Source organism: Sebastes umbrosus, chromosome 21 (assembly GCF_015220745.1).
Source record: "Sebastes umbrosus isolate fSebUmb1 chromosome 21, fSebUmb1.pri, whole genome shotgun sequence".
NCBI lineage: Eukaryota > Metazoa > Chordata > Actinopteri > Perciformes > Sebastidae > Sebastes > Sebastes umbrosus.
This window is the reverse complement of record NC_051289.1, coordinates 15,218,651-15,237,516: the sequence shown is the minus strand read 5'-3', so window position 1 is coordinate 15,237,516 and position 18,866 is coordinate 15,218,651. Positions and strand designations below refer to the sequence as shown.

General features: G+C 40.3%; 1 protein-coding gene across 1 annotated transcript in view; it reads left to right on the top strand.

The window, feature by feature from the left end:
* The window catches only part of LOC119480719 (trichohyalin-like), a 109,480-nt gene that overhangs the window by 47,376 nt on the left and 43,238 nt on the right, over positions 1–18,866 (top strand). The window contains exons 8-11 of the mRNA XM_037757246.1: positions 1,161–1,280; positions 8,273–8,440; positions 11,023–11,202; positions 18,518–18,601. Of these exons, the coding sequence (XP_037613174.1) occupies positions 1,161–1,280; positions 8,273–8,440; positions 11,023–11,202; positions 18,518–18,601 (552 nt within the window). The remainder of the gene's footprint in view (positions 1–1,160; positions 1,281–8,272; positions 8,441–11,022; positions 11,203–18,517; positions 18,602–18,866) is intronic.

The following is an 18,866-nucleotide window of genomic DNA, read 5'->3' as shown; positions in this document are numbered from 1 at the left end:
GTGTATTTCTTCTGTGTGGGTCAGTTCTCTCTTTAACACCAGTCCCTAAGTGGTAGTGGCAAAAATCAAAATCACTATAAAACCCACTACAGCAGTATAGACTCACCCCTCTTCTCCTTCTCCCTGGCCAACGTGTTGTGTACACACCAACATACTCAAACACAGACTTCATTATTAACTAGCAGGAAACAAACACTACGAAAAACCCCACAGGCAATATTTACGTTACGGTGAGACTTTTTGGTGCCGTTCGGTTCTTAAGACGGCAACATGTCTAACTGTCAAGATAGGAAATTTCACCGCAAATTACTAACGGTGTTATTCGATATTTGTACCACACGTGCAGGTAATGATTTGCCCATGCATAGTGTACAGTAGGACACACAGGCAGTAAATGGAAAAAAGATAACAATAACTCAGATGAGCCATCCCTAATATATAGGCTGCTACAGCATGTCATGGCTATGTGACACTTGGAGAAAAATGAACCGTGGTTATCTGGAAATTAAAAAAAGGGGGACTGATTTAATATTCAGCAGTGGCTGAAGGGGCTGGGGGAAGGGAAAGAAGGCGGACCTATGGAGGGGGAGGGGGTGGATGAAGACGGAGGAAATTAATCAGTGGTATCATCTCCATGGGAGTTTTGCTAACCACCGACCTCAGCGCTTTAGTCAGCCTATGAGAGAGCTTCTGCTATAGCTGCTGCCATAACAAACCAAACCCACCAAATCAACATGCATATAAATTTCCACACAAAGACACACACACTCACGGAGATTACACATCAGACTTACAAGCACCAACACCTTCAGACAAGCCCTCAAAAGTCCCACTCTGTTGTTTGTGTGTGTTAGTATGTGAAATATGTGTATAATCTGTCCATCCATATTTGTATGGGCAATATCTGCATTGTCTATTGTGTGTGTGTGTGTGTGTGCTGGAGTGAGAACATAAAATCATGCTAACAATCTCAGTGTGATGTGTGTGTGTGTAATGTTTTGCCATTTTATTGCAATTTTGTCGTCTTGTGAGGATAATTCCACACAATATCGCTCATAAATGATTCGCTGTCATTTTTCACAATAGAGGATCTTTGAGTTCAGACAATAATACACACGCCGCAGCTTTTGTCTACAGTTTGTGTTCTGACTGTGTTCCAGGCCGAGGCCAAAATGGTGTCTTTAAGGGACGAGCTCGGTGCCTTGTTCGAGATGAGGATGGAGGAGAAAGAGGCGAGGATTAACCAACTAATTGAGACGCTGAATGGAGCGAGACAAAAGGTAAGATTGCAAGTGTACACAAACACGCATGCTTTTGTTGTTTGTATACAATTTAAAAGAGGACCTATCATTTTTTTTCCCTTTCCTTTAGAGTGTTATATCGTTTTTTTTGTGCATGTAAAAGGTCTGCAAAGTTATAAAGCCCAAAGTCCACGCCAAATGGGAGTTACTCTCCCTTGTTTAAGTCCCGCCTTTTCTTCCGTAACGTGGTGATGTCACCACGTAACACATTTGCATAGCACTTGCCTATAGCGGCTAGTTTGGCACGCCCTAAAACAAAGCTAGTTAGAGTGGAGCTGGAGAGGAGTCTGAAGAGTTTGGTTCGGTTGACCAATCACAACAGAGTGGGCCAGGTGCTCAAACGGAGTGTTTCATACAGAGAGTGACAAGAGGTGTTGCACCACAGCCGGTATGAGAAAAATAAAGATGTTTTTTGAACATTAAAGCATGTAAACATGTTCTAGTAACAAGAAAAAAGTAGTATATAGTAGAAGTATACACCTTAAAATAAGCATAATAAGTCCTCTTTAAAGACATGATTTTATGCTACATGTTACAACTTCTTAAATGCATGTGTCTTGTGGTTAGACTGGCAAAATCCTTATTGCTGCTTACCTAATAATATTACGTTGTGATTTTAGACTGCCTATGTTTTTGTACACACATGGATGTATAATATTGAAAAACTTTGGAGCAAATTAAGAATTATGTTGCATTGTGAAGCTTTGCTAACATTATTGGTTGACCCCTGGGATTCTGTTAGCTACTTTAAGTAAGCTATCATAGCGCCTCAATTAGTTTTCCTCCCACTTATTTTATACCCCTTCAATTATACAGATTACCAATGCTGCTAGAGCTTATTGAGCTGTACTTTTGATTCAAAGGCACACCGGCCCATTGAGGCACAAACAGGCGACAGAAACGCACACGCAAACACACAGGCACGCTCCACTTGATCTGCATATCATTACGCTTTTGATCGCATGCCAAGGTTTCGCTGAGAAAGACGTCAGAGTCAAATGGAGCGTACATGTACACAACACCTGTAGGATTTGTGTGTGTGTGTGTGTGTGTGCCCGTGAGAGAGGCAGCTGTGAAATCTGCACCTGTTTAATTGAATTAGCCCCGTTAATGTATTCACAACGCCTGCCAAAAAAGGCACGGCTTTAACGAGCTCGTTAGACCAATTAGTTAATTAATTGTCTGTATAGCAGCGGCTTCCCAAAGAGCTGCGTCTTCATTATCTGATGGCTGCCGCCTGTTGGATCATTGAATGAGGGCTGATAATGCATTGCTGTCACACCGCGCTCATGACCGAGTGTGTGCGTCACCTCAAATGTCACATATTTGTGTGTATATACATTATAATGTATGTGCGGTACGTGTGGATGCTTGTGTATGTGCATTTGTCTGTCTGCGCGCGGTATGCTGAGAATATGGCGGCCAATATCAGTGTGCATATTGCAGTGAAAGGTTATGTGGGGGCCGTCACTCCCACAGGTAAAGACAGAGCAGTCCTCCTAGCCACTTTCTAATCTCTCTTTTATTAGAAGTTAATATCTCGCCTGCTCTTTCTCACTCCACACTCCCACCTGCTTAGAAATGGCCCCGCTCCATCTTTTTAATTCAATTATATTAGCCACCCTCTCTCTCTCTCTCTCTCTCTCTCTCTCTGTGTGTGTGCCCATAACTCTGCACCTCACATCTCTCTCTCTCTCACACTCTTTTTTCTTTCTGTCTCTTCCCATCTCACCCCTCCTTCCTTTGTCCTCAAATGTTCCGTTTCTATTCGTAATCCTAGATGGAGGATAGACTTTTGGCCAATCAAGGATTTACGCAAGCCGTTCTCCCTTTCTCCTCTCCTCCGCCTCGGTGGCAAAAACATATGATGGCTAGGAGGAGAGAATAAAGGAAAGGAGACAGGAGGAGGAGGAGGAGGCGGAGGCGGTGGGGGGCTGGAGCTGTGGGGAGGACCCCAGGGGTGAGACCTTAATTGCTAAAGTAATGAGACTTGATCAGATTGAGGCTTCTCTCTCAATAGGGACTACTAATATGAAAGTCCAAGGCTTAAGCACTAATTTGAAATAAAATCACAAATCTGATATTCTTTCTTCAGGACTTCCAGCCAAGGTCCTATACTCCCCCACTGGAGAATTAAGACTTCACACAGACCACATGGGAACTTTTAATCATCTCTGATGGTGGCAGATTTGGAGATGAGGAAAGTCACCGTAATGTATTCATTATGTAACAATATAACAGAGTTCTGAAAGTCAGCGGCGTAAAGACCTTGGGCTATGGGAGGGATTTTGACAGACATTGTGATCTTTAACTAGCTCCCTCATGGATAAATAGCAGTGACCATACAGTGGGTGGGATTATGAAAAATTCAATATGAATATTTGAGTGTAATACTAGGTTCACAAGAAACAACAAATATACAATACCCTATTTGTAGACCAGTAAGAAACAGAACTGCTTATGTTTTCTACTTTATGTGACTTTTATTATCCGAACATGCCAGATTACAATTGCGAAAAAAATACAGATTATATGTTATATTGTTGGCACTGACAGAATCCAGGCTGCCATTGTAGCAGTATTCACACGCTGCTGCATCAGCCATTAAATCATTAACGTTCATCTTATGCACCCACTCGCTTTACTCAGACAAAGCCAGCTACAGTACACAACTTTAATTAAGATAGCACAGAATAATCAGTATTTATAATATCTATTACATTGTTATCCGTATTTACTCTTGTATGCACTCGTCTTCACATATAGTTGAAATCCATCATGTGCTTACCAACCTAGTTAATTTACTAATCCTGATTTGATACCTTCATTTAGATACTCATACATCAGTTGCTCAATAACTGAGGCTGCACTCCACACCGATACAAACATATTTCATGTATTATATATTGTTAAATACTATCTCACAAGGTACCAAGGGGGAAATTGAGAATGGTCTGTTAAAATGTCCTCAAATGTGGAACAGAGCCACAAAATATACTGTAGCAATGAAGTAATCCATTGTGTAGTTTACCTGACACATTCAATAAGAGACAAACATGATTTGATTCTCTTTGATTTGAGTGTTTTTGACAAAAGTAATCAATTGCTGAAAAACACCTTGGTTGGAGTTTACTTGTATATGTAGGCTTATGTGAATATGTATGGTATGTATTTTGGTTTAGCAAAAACGATTCTGTTACACTTTCATTCTTTACAGAAATAACTTCTAGGAAAAAAAAGGCTGTAAATTACATATAAATTTGATTTATTGTAGATATTCATAGTCATTTAGTCATTCAGAGTAAAGCAAATGCATACAGGGTTGATAATGTTGAGTTGTAGTGAATGTTAAAGAGCACCTATTATGCTCATTTTCAGATGCATGCTTGTATTTTGGGTTTCTACTAGAACATGTTTACATGCTTTAATGTTCAAAAAATGCTTTATTTTTCTGTGCTGCAGCACCTCTTTATACCCTCAGCTTGAAATGCTCTGTTTGAGCTCTCCCCCCCCTCCCAAAAAGCCAAGTCTGCTCTGATTGGTCAGCTGGCCCACTCTGTTGTGATTGGTCAACTGAACCAAACTCTTTGTACTCCGTTCCAGCTGTACTCTAACTAGCTTTGTTTGAGGGCGTGCCAAACTAGCCGCTAAGCAGGTATTATGTAAATGTATTACTTGGTGACATCACCACGTTACGGAAGACAAGGCGGGGCTTCAAGCAAGTCGTTTCTGGCAGTTCATGGGCAGTGTTTCTGTTGGGGAGAGTAACTCCCTTTGGCATGGACTTTGGGCTTTGTAACTTTGCAGACCTTTTATAGGCATGAAAAACTATGTAACACTAAAGGAAAGTGAAAAAGCATAATAGGTCCTCTTTAATATCTGAACAGGTAAATGAAAGATGGCTTTTCAAATAACTAAAGTTAGTTATTAAACATAAGGTCTAAAGTTGATCTTGCTGGAGCAAGTTTAGTCCCCTCAGAGTTGCCCTGCTTTCTTGTGAGTATGTGCACTCACTGAACTCAGAATTGGCAATACCTTAGACCCAAGTTTAGTTTTAAATGCACACCCTCAAGATATGTTAAAAACGTAATGATATGTATTGATGGTGGAAATTATAGAAACATTTTATGTAATATTTGGATATACTGTACATAACGTCTATTGCATATGAGATATAGGCATGAATTGTAGTCATAAGTAAGTACAGTAAAACAGTTACAGTAGCTGAATTTTAGGATATATTGCTTTAACTTGGTTTAACGTCGATGGTGATAATGTTTAAAATGCATAGAAAATGTGCTCTTTTGCTTCATTTTTCATCTGAAATCCCTCTTGATGGGTTAACATTAAGAACAAGAACTTCTGCCCACTTATGTAATGTGTTGAACTTGGCTGAAGTACTGAAATTCACACCTTATTGTCTCAGTTTTGTGGAACTTATTTTATTTCCCAGTGGTCACACTAAAATCGGTGGAATATCCAGATAAAAGAGTAATTTTAATTTAGTGTCGCAATACTGGCTGCCCCATTGCTTATAATTGTTACCATCCATTAGCCATGCCGTGGATGAGTTAAGTGCATAAAAGACCACCTTTAGCTCGCCGTTACAATAGGTTGGATGATATATATACTGCATAGCCTGGAGAGGAGGTTCTCTGTGCCAAGACACAAGTCCAGAACCACAGTCGGCTGTTAGAGGAGGTAACGAGAGAGATCAGAAGTTCAGAAGGATACTGTAGTGTAGGTATATGTGTGTGTGTGCATGTGTGTGAGTCTGTATTGTGGGTGGTCACAAATCTTAAATCATCCAGTCTGACAAAATTGTGTATGCGCGCGCAAATGTGTTTGTGTGTTTACTGTCTGCGGAGTCTCCTTACTAATCTAACCCAGGGCTCATTTAACACAGTGCTAATGAATAGGGGCTTTGATTTGGCTGGGGGTCTCTGAACCACAGGCCTACACACACTCACAGTCGTGCACGGGGTGAGGAGTTCAACCACTGTCTGCTTCCCTTTGAAATAACCCGTCTCTTTCCCTCAATCATAACTGGAGCAATAATGTATGTACAGTAACAGTTATTTTGTTGTAGTTTTCAAGTATACATAACGTTTATGTGTTTTATTCCATCTTACTGAAAAGTAATTGTTCTGAAGGTGATGAGATCCAATTTTAATTTTGAGTTTGATGATGAGAATAATGATGTGCCACTTTTACATGCAACTATAAATATCACATTACAATGGTTAGACTAGAGTTTGAACAGTTGTAAGACTAAATAGCAGACTAATGGACTTCAAAACATGAAAACGTTGTTGTTTTCACATGGAATTATCTTTAGGACATCTGCCAAGGACATTGTTGATCAGTTAGAAGTGGTACTCTAGAGATCTGCTGCACACAAGAGACTATTACAAGAGGTTTGGCGCTGGATATTTTCTTGTACTTTTCCAATGGTTTCTAGTTTGTACAAGAATTTGAAAGGGGTTCTGCAGGGGGCTACCATAATAATAGGGCTGCACAATTAAGGCCAAAATGATAATCACAATTATTTTTTATCAATATTGAGATCACAATTATTCATCACGATTATTCCTTTATTTTTAGGGACTAAATATTTTTCTTGCACTTTCACATTTAAATCTACCAAGCACTGCTTTCACTTCCATGTCGTGCTACATTCCTGCTAATGTAGGGCTGCACAATTAATCAAATATTAATCATGATCAAGATTTTGGCTTCCCACAATTAAATGGACATGATCGACTGTGGTATCGACTAACAGCTTGTCACCACAGGGCGATTAAGAAGTTCACTTCAGCTTCACTTTTGGGGGGCTGTGATGACCAAGCTTTCCAGGATGTTGTGGCTGCAGTCCAAAGTAGAAGAATAATATACTCTATATTACTCGCTTTGACCGTCTTCTCTCTATTATACAACCGAACAAATCGAAATGCACTGAATTCAAGTAAAGAAGAACCTTATTTATGTCTTATTTTGTTAAATAGCAGGAATGTAGCAGTGCTCTTTTGATTTAATTTTGGATAAAAGGTTTTGGTACAATTTTATTTTCCTCTGGAGATGAACTGTGTATAAGGACCAGTTTTGCTGTATTTAAATTTGACATTGCAATTAAAATATTTTGTCCCCAAAATCAATGAATAATTGTGATAAATAATTGTGAACTCAATATTGATCAAAATAATCGTGATTATCATTTTGGCCATAATCGTGCAGCCCTATGCCAATGTAAAAATCTTTGCATCAAAATAAGACTCAAAATAAGGTTCTTCTTCAACTGAATTCAGTGCATTTTTGTTTTGCCCGACATATACAGAATATGACTCTTCTATTCTGAACTGCAACCCCAACATTCAGTTAAGTTTTTCACAGGCTGCCTGCTGCTGCAGGGTGCGTGCACAGCGGCATGACAGCTTCCCAAAAAGTGAAGCCAAAACATCTGGATCATCCCCTGGTGGGCTGGCTGTTAGTTTAGGAAGTGCCTGATTTGATATGCAGCGGAGTTTTCTATGAGCGCATGTTAAACATCAATATCACAGTCGATCATGTTCATTTAATTGTGGGAAGCCAAAACCATGATCGCAGTTAATATTTGATTAATCGTGCAGCCCTACATAACGGTCAAACATAGCGGTGTGTAGAGGTGCAGCTAAAATACTGAAAAGTGAAATAAAAAATATTCATGATACAGTCCTAAATACAGTATGTAAGCATAATGTAAAATGTATGAAAGAAGCTAATAACTTTGACATGAAACCAACATTTGACTGGCTTATCTTGACAAGTATGTAGACTTGGTGGATCAGCTCTACTCTGACACTTCTGAGACACTTTAGTTTGCATTTTCTGCATAGATACAAGGCAGGTCAAACCTACAGGCTGCAGTAGTAGTATATATATGTATACGTACAGTACAGACTGTTCTATTGTCCGTGTGTGTGTGTGTGTGTTAGATGAAAGCGAGAGAGGAGCATGTGAGGCACCTGGACCAGGATGTGGTTGGTTTGCGAGCCACACAGGACTCTCTGAAGGGAACCTTGGCCATGAAGGAGAAACACACACAACAGCTGGTCCTAGACAACGCACAGCTCAAAGAAAGCCGGGCTTCACTGCAGAGCAAAGTAGGTAACACACACTCTCTCTCAGACACACACACACACACACACACACACACACACAGGAGGGGAGCTCTTCTTAAATAAGGAACAGAATTGGGCAACCTTCTCTAAATCAAATCCAGTCAGGTACATCGGGGAATTCTCCTCATTTTTTACTTCCTTCACAGTTAATCATCCGTCCTTCTTCCCCTCCTCCTCCGCCTTCCCTCTCTCGCCCTCTCTCCATATTTAATAACTCATCGCCACCATCTTAGCTCCGCAGAGGGTTGGCTCGTTGTACAATAAAGAACCGTGTTCGTGTGAATATCACTTAGCCAAGAGAGGGGAGCGAGCATGGGGGAGGGGGTTAAATGTTGTTTTTGTTTCTTTCTTTCTTTTGTACACTCATTATTTTTACTTCATTCTTTCTTGTCTTTCATTTCCTCTGTCATCTCACCTCGTCCAGTCTCGCCCTCGCCCCAATGAGAGCCAATGGTAATGTATGGGAACATTAAAGAGTCATACGCATGATGAATGGAATGGCCTTTAGGTTTCTCTCGTTGTCCTTTTCCTCTCTTTCTTATAATTCTCTCCCTCTGTGTTTTACACTCTCTCTCCTTCTTTTCTCCCTCTTCTCGCCCCTCCAGGTATATCAGTGTGGAGTGTGGCACTGATGTGTTTTAGGCTTAAATTAACCCATTTACTGTGTCCTTGACCAAGTCAAGTCATTCATCTGCTACTAGTGTTTTAGCTGTGCGGGTGCCCGGCAGCAAACTAAACAAAGTATATTCAATGTAAAAGCATGTTAGTTACTTGACTTCGGGAACACTTGAAAGACTTTATGCCCTAACTTTTCTAACACAAACTTAATTTCCCTGTTACCTTGCTGACATCATTGGTGTAATTCTGGAGGTGGCAGCACTTTGAATGCGATCCTTTTAAGATTGTATTTCCTCATATTTTCAAGTGATCTGGCTCACTCTGCATACTCTGTGACACAGGTTTGAGTCTGGGTCAGATTTATCAGTTTTCCCTTTTCTTATACTGATCTAATGTTTGTTTATATCAGAGTCAAAATTAATTTACACCGGTGTTTCCCTCAGGATTTTGTGAGGTGGTGAAAAAGTTGTATTTTAAAGTTAAATGCATCAATCTGGTGCATTTAGAGAGCAAGAAAGAGAGTAGATCAATGAAGAACTTTGTGCTTTTGGAAACAATTTTGTGCTCCAGCAGTGGTGGAATGTAACTAAGTACATTAAGGCTCAAGTATTGAGCTTAAATGACGTTTTGAGGTACTTAACGTGAGTATTTTTCCATTTTATGTAATTTTAAACTTCTACTCCACTACATCTCGGAGGGTAATATTGTTCTTGTAACTTTACTACATTTATTTGACAATGTTAGTTACTAGCTATATGCAGATTCTGATTCTTTATACAAAATATAAATCAACTAGTAAACTATGATGTATTATTAAGTAGTATATAAATAAATAGTTAAAAGTAGCTCCACCATTACCAGCTGTAACATTAAAGTGATGAACGCATTAATGCATCAATAATTATAATTCAATGATATACTGTAATATGTTATTCTGAAATGGTACATTCTGCATTTTGAGTGGGTACTTTTACTTTTGGTACTTTGATGATAGTACTTTTGTACTATTACTTAAGTAACATTTTGAATGCAGGACTTTTATTTGTGTGTATTGTTACACTGTGGTATTACTTTTACTTAAGTAAAAGATCAGAGTACTTCCTCCACCTCTGTGCTCTAGTAAACAATATAATCATAAACACTTTGGTTGTATAAATATGAATATTGATGACTCAGCAAAAAAAGTCACACCCACAAAGCATGGTAAACGAGACAGGGTCCGTGTTTTACAGCGCACAATTAACTTAGAAGCTGATGGACACAACTAAACAAGAGCTCACATACAGTTTATAATAGTGCAGACAAGATGTACTTAATTATAATAGACATAACACTACTATTTATACTCCTACAGCCTCAGTATTATTAGTGACACATGAGATATTTTGAATAGCTTACACCCATTTGAAAGTAGTGTCTGTCAGCCATTCCAGTGTTGGCAGCATTATTTCGGTAAACATAGAATAGTGCAGTTACTTTAAAGAAAATGTGTGTTTTCCAAGAACCCATGTTGATAAAAGCATATTCTTTCTCCTGTCTGATGTGGATCGCATAGACAAAGGACCACAGCTCTCTGTGAGCCTTATAGTTTAGGAAGCACTAGTCTATAGTTGGTGTCCTACGACTTTATGATGTGCAGTCAAGCAGCTTTATTGGTCCTGAGTCAAAGCAGTAACTGTAGGGTTCCCCAGCCTGGCACAAAGCCTTTATGATGTTCCCTTTCACTGCTATGGAGACAGAGCGGAGGCAAACGTCCCTAAATTATACTTTCATCTCCTTCTCCTCTTGCTTGTGTCTTGTTGTAACGGTTCACCCATTCTTCTCCTCGTGTGCCTCTCCTCCTCAGCTCTCACTACAGCTGCCCGCCTGCCTGTGACTGTCCCTCTCTCAGCCTTTGGATCAGACATATACTGTACTTATCCTTCATCTCTTTTTCTCCCCCTCAGTTACAAACCACTGAGTGCATGTTGAGTGACATCAGTGAAACCCTGGATCAGACCAAAACCAGCCTGGACACGGAGAGACAGCAGAGGCAGCTGATCCAAGACCAGTTGCACCATGCCAACAAAGAGATGGAGCATCTGCAGCAGGAGCTAACGCATGTCTGTCACGCCACTGAAAAGAAGGTAATTGTTTTCTTCCTCAAGGTTTTCTTGAACAACTTTGCTTGCACAATTTCTGCCACTTTATTCAGAACACTGAACACTGCGACGAGCTCATTTAAACTTCCCTGTTGTTGTCGTCCATGTATTGTTGACATTGACACATTGTCAGCGAGTTTGGTTCGCTCACAAGGTCAAGAAACATTTTCCACACAAAGCGGACAGTGTCAGGAAGAAATGGTTAAACTGAAAATACGCAATTTCTACAGGATGGAGATGGAATATAATATTCACTTTAATGTAATGCATTGTCTTTTCCCACAATGGGGCTGATAAGAAGGGTTGTACAGGTGAGGGATTCATTTAAATATTCAATTTTCAAATGTAATATTCACTGTGACAGGCATTGTCTATTTCTACAATGGTGCTGATAATAAGGTTTTAGATAATGGGTAATGGGATGTTCTGATATTTAGAGCCTTATTAAAAACACACACTTTTGACGAAGACAGACTTGACATACATTTGGATTGTTCTGCTAAAATGGGATTTTTTTTTTCTCCCTGCTAGGACTGCAGTAAAATTTTAGACCTTTTTATGCTCTGCCCTTTTTATGTGATATACAAAAAGCATATGCTAGAGCTCAGTGGTTTGTATTTAACCTTCAATTAAACCAGATACTTGTCACTAAGCCATGGGTGAATTTCAAGGACTTGGATTTGTTAAAAAAAGAGGTAAGCAGCACACTAGGTTCAGTCCTTGTCACTGGCAAGCCTCTTCACTGACTCATTTCTGAATACTTTTAGGGTTAATGTGGTCAGGATTTTGTTGGCTATCACTGAGACTATTGTTACAACAGTCTCCCAGTTAATTCAGTTGTCATCCTGCAGGATGGAGGAAAACTGTTGCATTAGGGTTTCACAAGTCTGTACTGTACAACTATGAGATTGGTCAAATTTGTATTTGTTTGCGTGTCTTGTTGTGGATATACAGTTTAGGGATGTCACAAGAACCGATACTTTGGTGCCAAGTCGATGCCAAAATTCTGAAAACGTGACGGTACTCGTTTTTCTACAGTACCACAGGTACCATAGGTACCGGGATAAGGGCTCGAGACTAACGGTGTGCCGTCATCCCGGGGACGATAGATCCCTGATAATGCTACGTTGTGACCAACAAATCTGTGTTGAAATCGACAGGAGGTGAGCTAGTAACGTTAGCTGTTAGCAGCCGGTGGACAGCACAGTCCTGCTTGGCTAAATAACGGAGCTAACAGCTAACGTACTGAGGTTACACTGAGTTAAATCATGATGTATTCAAGCTCTATTCAGTAAAAAAAAATTTAATTGGGTGAAGGTAAATTCAAATGTAATCTTGTAAAATACAGTTTTTTGGCGTGAAAATTTGGCGTATCATCGGGGATTGATAATAAATTTGCAAAAAACAGTATGCAAACGGTAATAAAGGAGTGTATGTTAAAGTACATGGGATTTATTGTTTTGTTTGTTATCTTGGTTTAGCATATCATGGGATTTCACTGGTATTGGTATCAACTGCTAAATGTCTGGTATCGTGACATCCCTAGTCCAGTCACTCTATGCAGTGCATGCAATAAGCTGTACTCTATGCATGTGTGCACGTGCATGTGTGTGTGTGTGAGGTTGTGTCTTTCATGTTTGGATTTGGTTAAGTCAACGGATGGACCATTACACTCCGTCCAGGGATCTGGTTTCTGCTCCACATCTGGCCCTGCTTTATACACCAAAAACTGTTCCTTCTCTGATCTATTACAAGCTCTCACTCATACACACACACACCCACACACGGACACACACACACGCACACACACTTACAGCTTTGCATTCACTCGTGCACTTCATTCCATTATTGTATGGACAGTGGTAGCAGTAGGTGTGTGAGTGTGCCTGCTCCCACTTGAACATACTGTAAGTGAAACTGAGAGAACTCAGTGTTAAGTATTTTCCTCTGCAGCGCTAAATGTCCTAACATTAGCACAGCTGAACAAATACTGTCAACACTCTCTCCCTCATCTGAAATGTACTCTGCTGATTCACTCTCCCTCTTACTCTCTCCCCCTCTCACTTAGGCTTCTTTGCTCTGAAGAATAGGAGAGCAGTTTGCCTTTTTCTGTAGAGAATGAGTCGTCCGCTCACTTTTTTTGGGGGGGGATCTAATTCACTGAAACTGCTGGGAAGTAGATTTGGATTTGAGTAGTGGAAACCCTGGTCTGACCTGAGGTTTATAGTAATCAATGCAAACATGTTTCAATATTCAATTTTTTTCCCGTTTTATCATTTGATAGCTCTCGAGTTGAAATAACACTTGATCAAACACTGATTTTGATATTCCGTACAACTACAGTCCAGTTACGATCAGCTGTTTTTGTGGAGAAAAACAACACAAATGACATGAGGAACTTCACTAAATAAAAGCAGATGTTTGTGCTTTTTTGCATAAAAATAATATTTTTAAGTACAAAATCCTCCTTAATGTCTTTTTAATCCCTCGTCCTTTATTTATCTGTATCCCTTTTTTTACTTGTTCTCCATCCATATTAATAGTTCTCTCCATCTCACTAACTCGCACTCATCATCTTCTCGCAAATGGCCACGTCACTGTAGTTTGAACATGTGGTTAAAGTGTTCCAAACTCCCCCACTGAGGAACTTGAAAGCGGTGAAGCCATTAACATGACAAGGGGCTTTGTCTCAGAGATGATCTGCTTCATCTTTTCAGAACCAAAAGTCACTTGCACGGTTCTCTGGAGGCTCCTCTTGTAAATGTTCAGGTCATAAATGTACACGGGAGGGAGAAAAAGGAGGGAATGAGCGAGACAGATGGATGGATTTAGTGTGAGGAACGTCGAAAAAGGGGAGAGAGGTTACAGGATGTAGGGAGGAAGGAAAAGTTGAGATAAGGGGAGATAACTTGTGATCCAGTGGGTAGAGTTTTCAGTTAACAGCAGACTGGGCTGTGGCAATTATAGCCACAACATTTGGCCGTTGCATCTTAGTTTTGTTTGAGGTTGAACAGCTTTTTCACACCAAAAAGGTTTAAAGGTTAAAGGTGCAGTGTGTAACATCTGGCCACATTCTACAAACAAATAGGAGGCCATACCATCTAAATTGACAGTCTTCTGTTACAAAAAAAACAAACAAAACAACTACTACTAACTAGCAAGAATAAGCAAATTTCTACCAAACTGCTGAAACTCTGAGAGCTGGTCAAAATAACAGCTATCTTACAGTATAATCTTCACCTGTGACATCGGCCTAAATTGGGTTTACTGTGCCACTGTGCTTTCCGTGTACATTTTGATAGTTTGTTGTGTAACAATTAGGGGGATCTATTGGCAGAAATGGAATATAATATTAAGAGATATGTTTTCTTTAGTGTATAATCACCTGAAACTAAGAATCATTGTGTTTTTGTAACCTTAGAATGAGACGTTTATATCTACATAGCGAGCAGGTCTCCTCTCCTCAGAGTCCGCCATGTTGCACCACCATGTTTCTACAGTAGTCCAGAACGAACAAACCAAACACTGTTAAATTTTCCTGCTTGGGCCGGAGTCGATAACGTTACTCGCTCCTGTCGTCGCCGCCGTGCTCTCTCTTTTGCTTCACCACTCACTTCCCTCGTACACACACACACACTCTACGCACTGACTCTGCTCCAAATGCCTTTAGAGAGGGACATTCGCGTTTTCACGTCGGCCACCGTAGCTCTCCAACACGCTTGGCACAGGAGAGAGGCTTCAGTTGGTTGCAATCTCCTCACCTCACCGCTAGACACCGCCAGATCCTACACACTGGACCTTTTAAATCCAGAGTGGCAGGAACAAGAAAAGCTGGCTCAATGCTAGTCGCTACAACTAGTCGTTAACTGAAGGCCTGTCTCTTGGAGCCACCGCCCGCCCTCCTCCTGGCTAAGTGGTCTCTTGGTGGCAGCGAGGACAAAATTAAAAACACAAGTTGTTTTCTCATTTCTGGCACTACACAGACCCTGAACCTTCAACGAACCCTCAGCTCTTCTTCTTCGTCCTCTCATGAAGGCGGACTGGACGCTTCAGTGACTCACCCATCGCCTCTCGATGTACAAGTGGTATTATAAGACAGGACTGGCCGAGGCTAGCTGTGTAGCATGCTCATTTCAGTAGATTTCTCTACAACACAGCACATAAGATGTTCTGGCCAGATCTTACATATTACACCTTTAAAGCCTTTATATCTGATCGGCCTCTCTGACCCTTTACAATCATGTTTAAATAGATTGATTGTTAACACACAAGTGGGAGCCAATACATGACTCAAATCTGCGTGGAGACTATTCAAAGCAAGAGCGAAGAAAAAAAAAAACACGATTGCATGTATTGAGCATTTTTGTTCCATTTCGCCGTAGCCTATGTTCTTATAAGATGCAGCATGAAAAACAAGATCTGTGAATTTTAGTTCAATGCGTGAAGTCCAATCATTTTATTTATTGTTAACACTCCAGCACAGTGTGTCTCCAGCTTGCCCACTGGGACTTCAGTTTGAAAAGTATATGCACTCAAATTTCTTCTACATATAAGAATTCAAATTGCATATTATTTGAAACGGACAAGGGGAGCTGGGGGGAGAGAGAGAGAGAGAGAGAGAGAGAGAGAGAAAGGGCAAACAAAAGTGAAAGGATTCAAAAAAAGAGCAGTACAGTGGAAGGTAAGCAGGAAGGTTGTTGAAGCCTTCAAGGTTGGACTTGGACAAACATCGGTCCTCCTGCTCACAATGCTTTACAACCATCAGAATAGCTTACTGGTTTCTCTCTCTCTCTCTCTCGCCCTGCTTTCTCTCTTGATCTCTCTTATTGCTCATTTCTTTTCTTGCCTTGCCACTTCTCCCTTTCATCCCCCCCCACCCCTCCGTCACCACCCCACACCCCCAACTGTTCAAATATTATTTCTCCCCCTCCTGTCGTCCTCTCCCCCCTTTATTTCTCCCTCTCTTTATCTTGTCATTGCCTGTCAGTAGGGATTCTGTCGGCGCTGAGTGTTGTGTGCGTGCGAATGTGTGAACACATTGAGACTGAGATACACTTAAGAGCTCATTGATTTAAAAATACCTTCGATATTGGAGGTCCCCTCCCGCAGATTCGTTCAGAAGCTTATCACACACACGCGCGCGCACGTAGACATCCACGTAGAGATATGCATAAACCAAAGCTCCACTCCAAAGTTTCTCCTTAAACTTTGTGATTGACCTAGTTAGCGCGTCGTTTTGACAAGTTGTCTGTTTTGACACGACATCCTCCGGTGTTTATCAACATCCATTTTGCCTATCACACGCTCACATTGGGAATTCACACGCACACACACACACACACACACACACACACAAAGATAAATCACACTAAGATTTCAAAAATTGGCAGGAAGTATGTGTTTTCTATGGGTACGCGGAATGACTTGTATTTGTTGAATTAAATGAATGCTCTGGTCTTTTTATATCTGATGTCCATGCAATGCAAAACACAACCTATATTATTCTTGTCCAGGGTTCTGAGGTCTGTGTGTGTTTACATGAGCACTCATTTGTGATTTAGCTGCTATGTGCATGGCAGTGTGTATGCAGTGTTTTTTTTTTTTTTTTTTTCTTCCCTCCCTTTGCCGTAGCTCAGGTTTAGTGTGTTTAGCGAGCCTGGCCGCTGACAGCCAGAGGTGAGAGGTCAAAGAGCCAAGTTAACTCCATCAATCCCCCAGGACAGTTACAAACGAGCCCTCAACTCTGGTCAAAACAATCCCTGGATCATGCAGGCCGGACAGGAGGTGGGGAGGGGATGGAGAAGGGGAGAGCGAGCATGAAGGACTGTGTGTGTATAGACATATAAATCAAAAAGTGGAAACTGTGTCGGCATCAAATGCGTATACCAGTATTAAATGTGCAGTGCAAAGTAGACTGAAAAGTCCAATTTCTTCATTATTATTAGTTGTATTAGTATGGTTATTTTAAGGTTGTGGAGTGAGACAGTGCTGTGGTTTCATCCCCATGTTATTCAGTATATACAAAAAATGAACTTACCTATAAAGTGTTAAAACACGGAAATGAGTTTGCATTTTAGCACTTCCGGTTCCCTTTATCTGGAAGTCAACGGGTTTTTAGTTAGATGCCTGAAATAAGGTCTGTGGTTAACACAAGTTTAAGTGATTTTAACGTTTTGTCCTACGACATAAATTACGTCTATAGATATCCCACTTGTGAATTTTGAAGCTTTGTCTTGTCTTTGCCTTGTCTTAAAAAAAGGTAGTTGCTAACAACTACTAAGCGTCATCATGCCGAACAAGTCAGCCCTTTGGCTTAGTGGTGTTGACGTTAAGTCATGCGACCGTGGTGTAGTCGTTCATAGCCTAACGTTAGCGTTTTACTTCTGGCGATCGCATTTACGCTTCAAAAATCATAAAAGTGGTGGTTATAAATATTACTTGCTGTATATAACGTGGAAGTATCGTAAACTTTTGTTTGCCACAGAGCTTACTTTCGGCAATAATCCAAAACCCAATGGAAAAATCCCATTTGCTTTTTGTCGAGGGAACCCGTTTCAGATTGGCCTACAAAAATACGTCATCCCTGCATCACTCTATTACAACAGCCCTGGGTCCCTAACTCTTAGACATGGGAGTTCCTCTTTTTCGTAGATTAACTGGTTGAAACCTGTAAAAGATTAAAGGAAAGCCTTAGCATCTTACCAAAAAAATATTTGTCAGACACAAGTGCTTATACAGAAATAGCCCAAAATACATTTGAAACCTGTTTGGCTCAATAGACAGCACACAATGGCAAATATCTGGCCATTCTGACAGACCACAAACAGAGGAAACACATGAAAAGATACAGACTCTGTGAACACAGACATAAAAGTCCAACACATCCACATAGAACCATGTCCAGACATGCACACACACACACACACACACACATTATGCATACAGTTGGTATAGAACTGAAGTGGGTAATTAGGGAAGGTCACCAAGGAAACAGACAAACACAAGCAATTGTCAGACATACTTTATACTCAAGAGAAGCATAAACAACCGTTTCTCTGCATGTAGCACCATCCACCCTCCACTACCGTTACCTTAGACGCAAATATGTAAACAAGCCAGGAATATATTTATCTCAAGTTTTGTAAACAACGACCTAAGATCTCCCGTTTCCTAAGATACCGTTTGCGTTGCCAATGATTCAAGGAGATATGATCTTCTAACTCATCAAAAAGAGCATCCGTGTTTTGCAATTTAAAAAAAGAGCATCGTCCAACAATCTTAAATGTGTTTTGTTTTCCAGATTCAGAAGAGGGAGATGAAGATATGCGCGCTGGCAAAGGAGCTCACAGAGAGTAAGAAGCAGCACTCTGAATGTCAGAAAGAGGTAAAAACAACAGCTTCATTATTCAACAAATTGATTGGAATTTTAATGCTCATGATTCATATTAATGTTAACTGCGTTAAAAAAACATTTGATTGTGGATAAAATTACTGTAATTTTTATTTGATAATGGAATTAAAATGTTGAATCAATTTAATTTAGCTTGTTTCATGTAGTGCACATGTAGATAATGTTAAGTGATTTTTGTGATCCTTGAATTAATATTTTATTACTTTTACATTTAGGGATGTTATTTAAAGTTAATTTA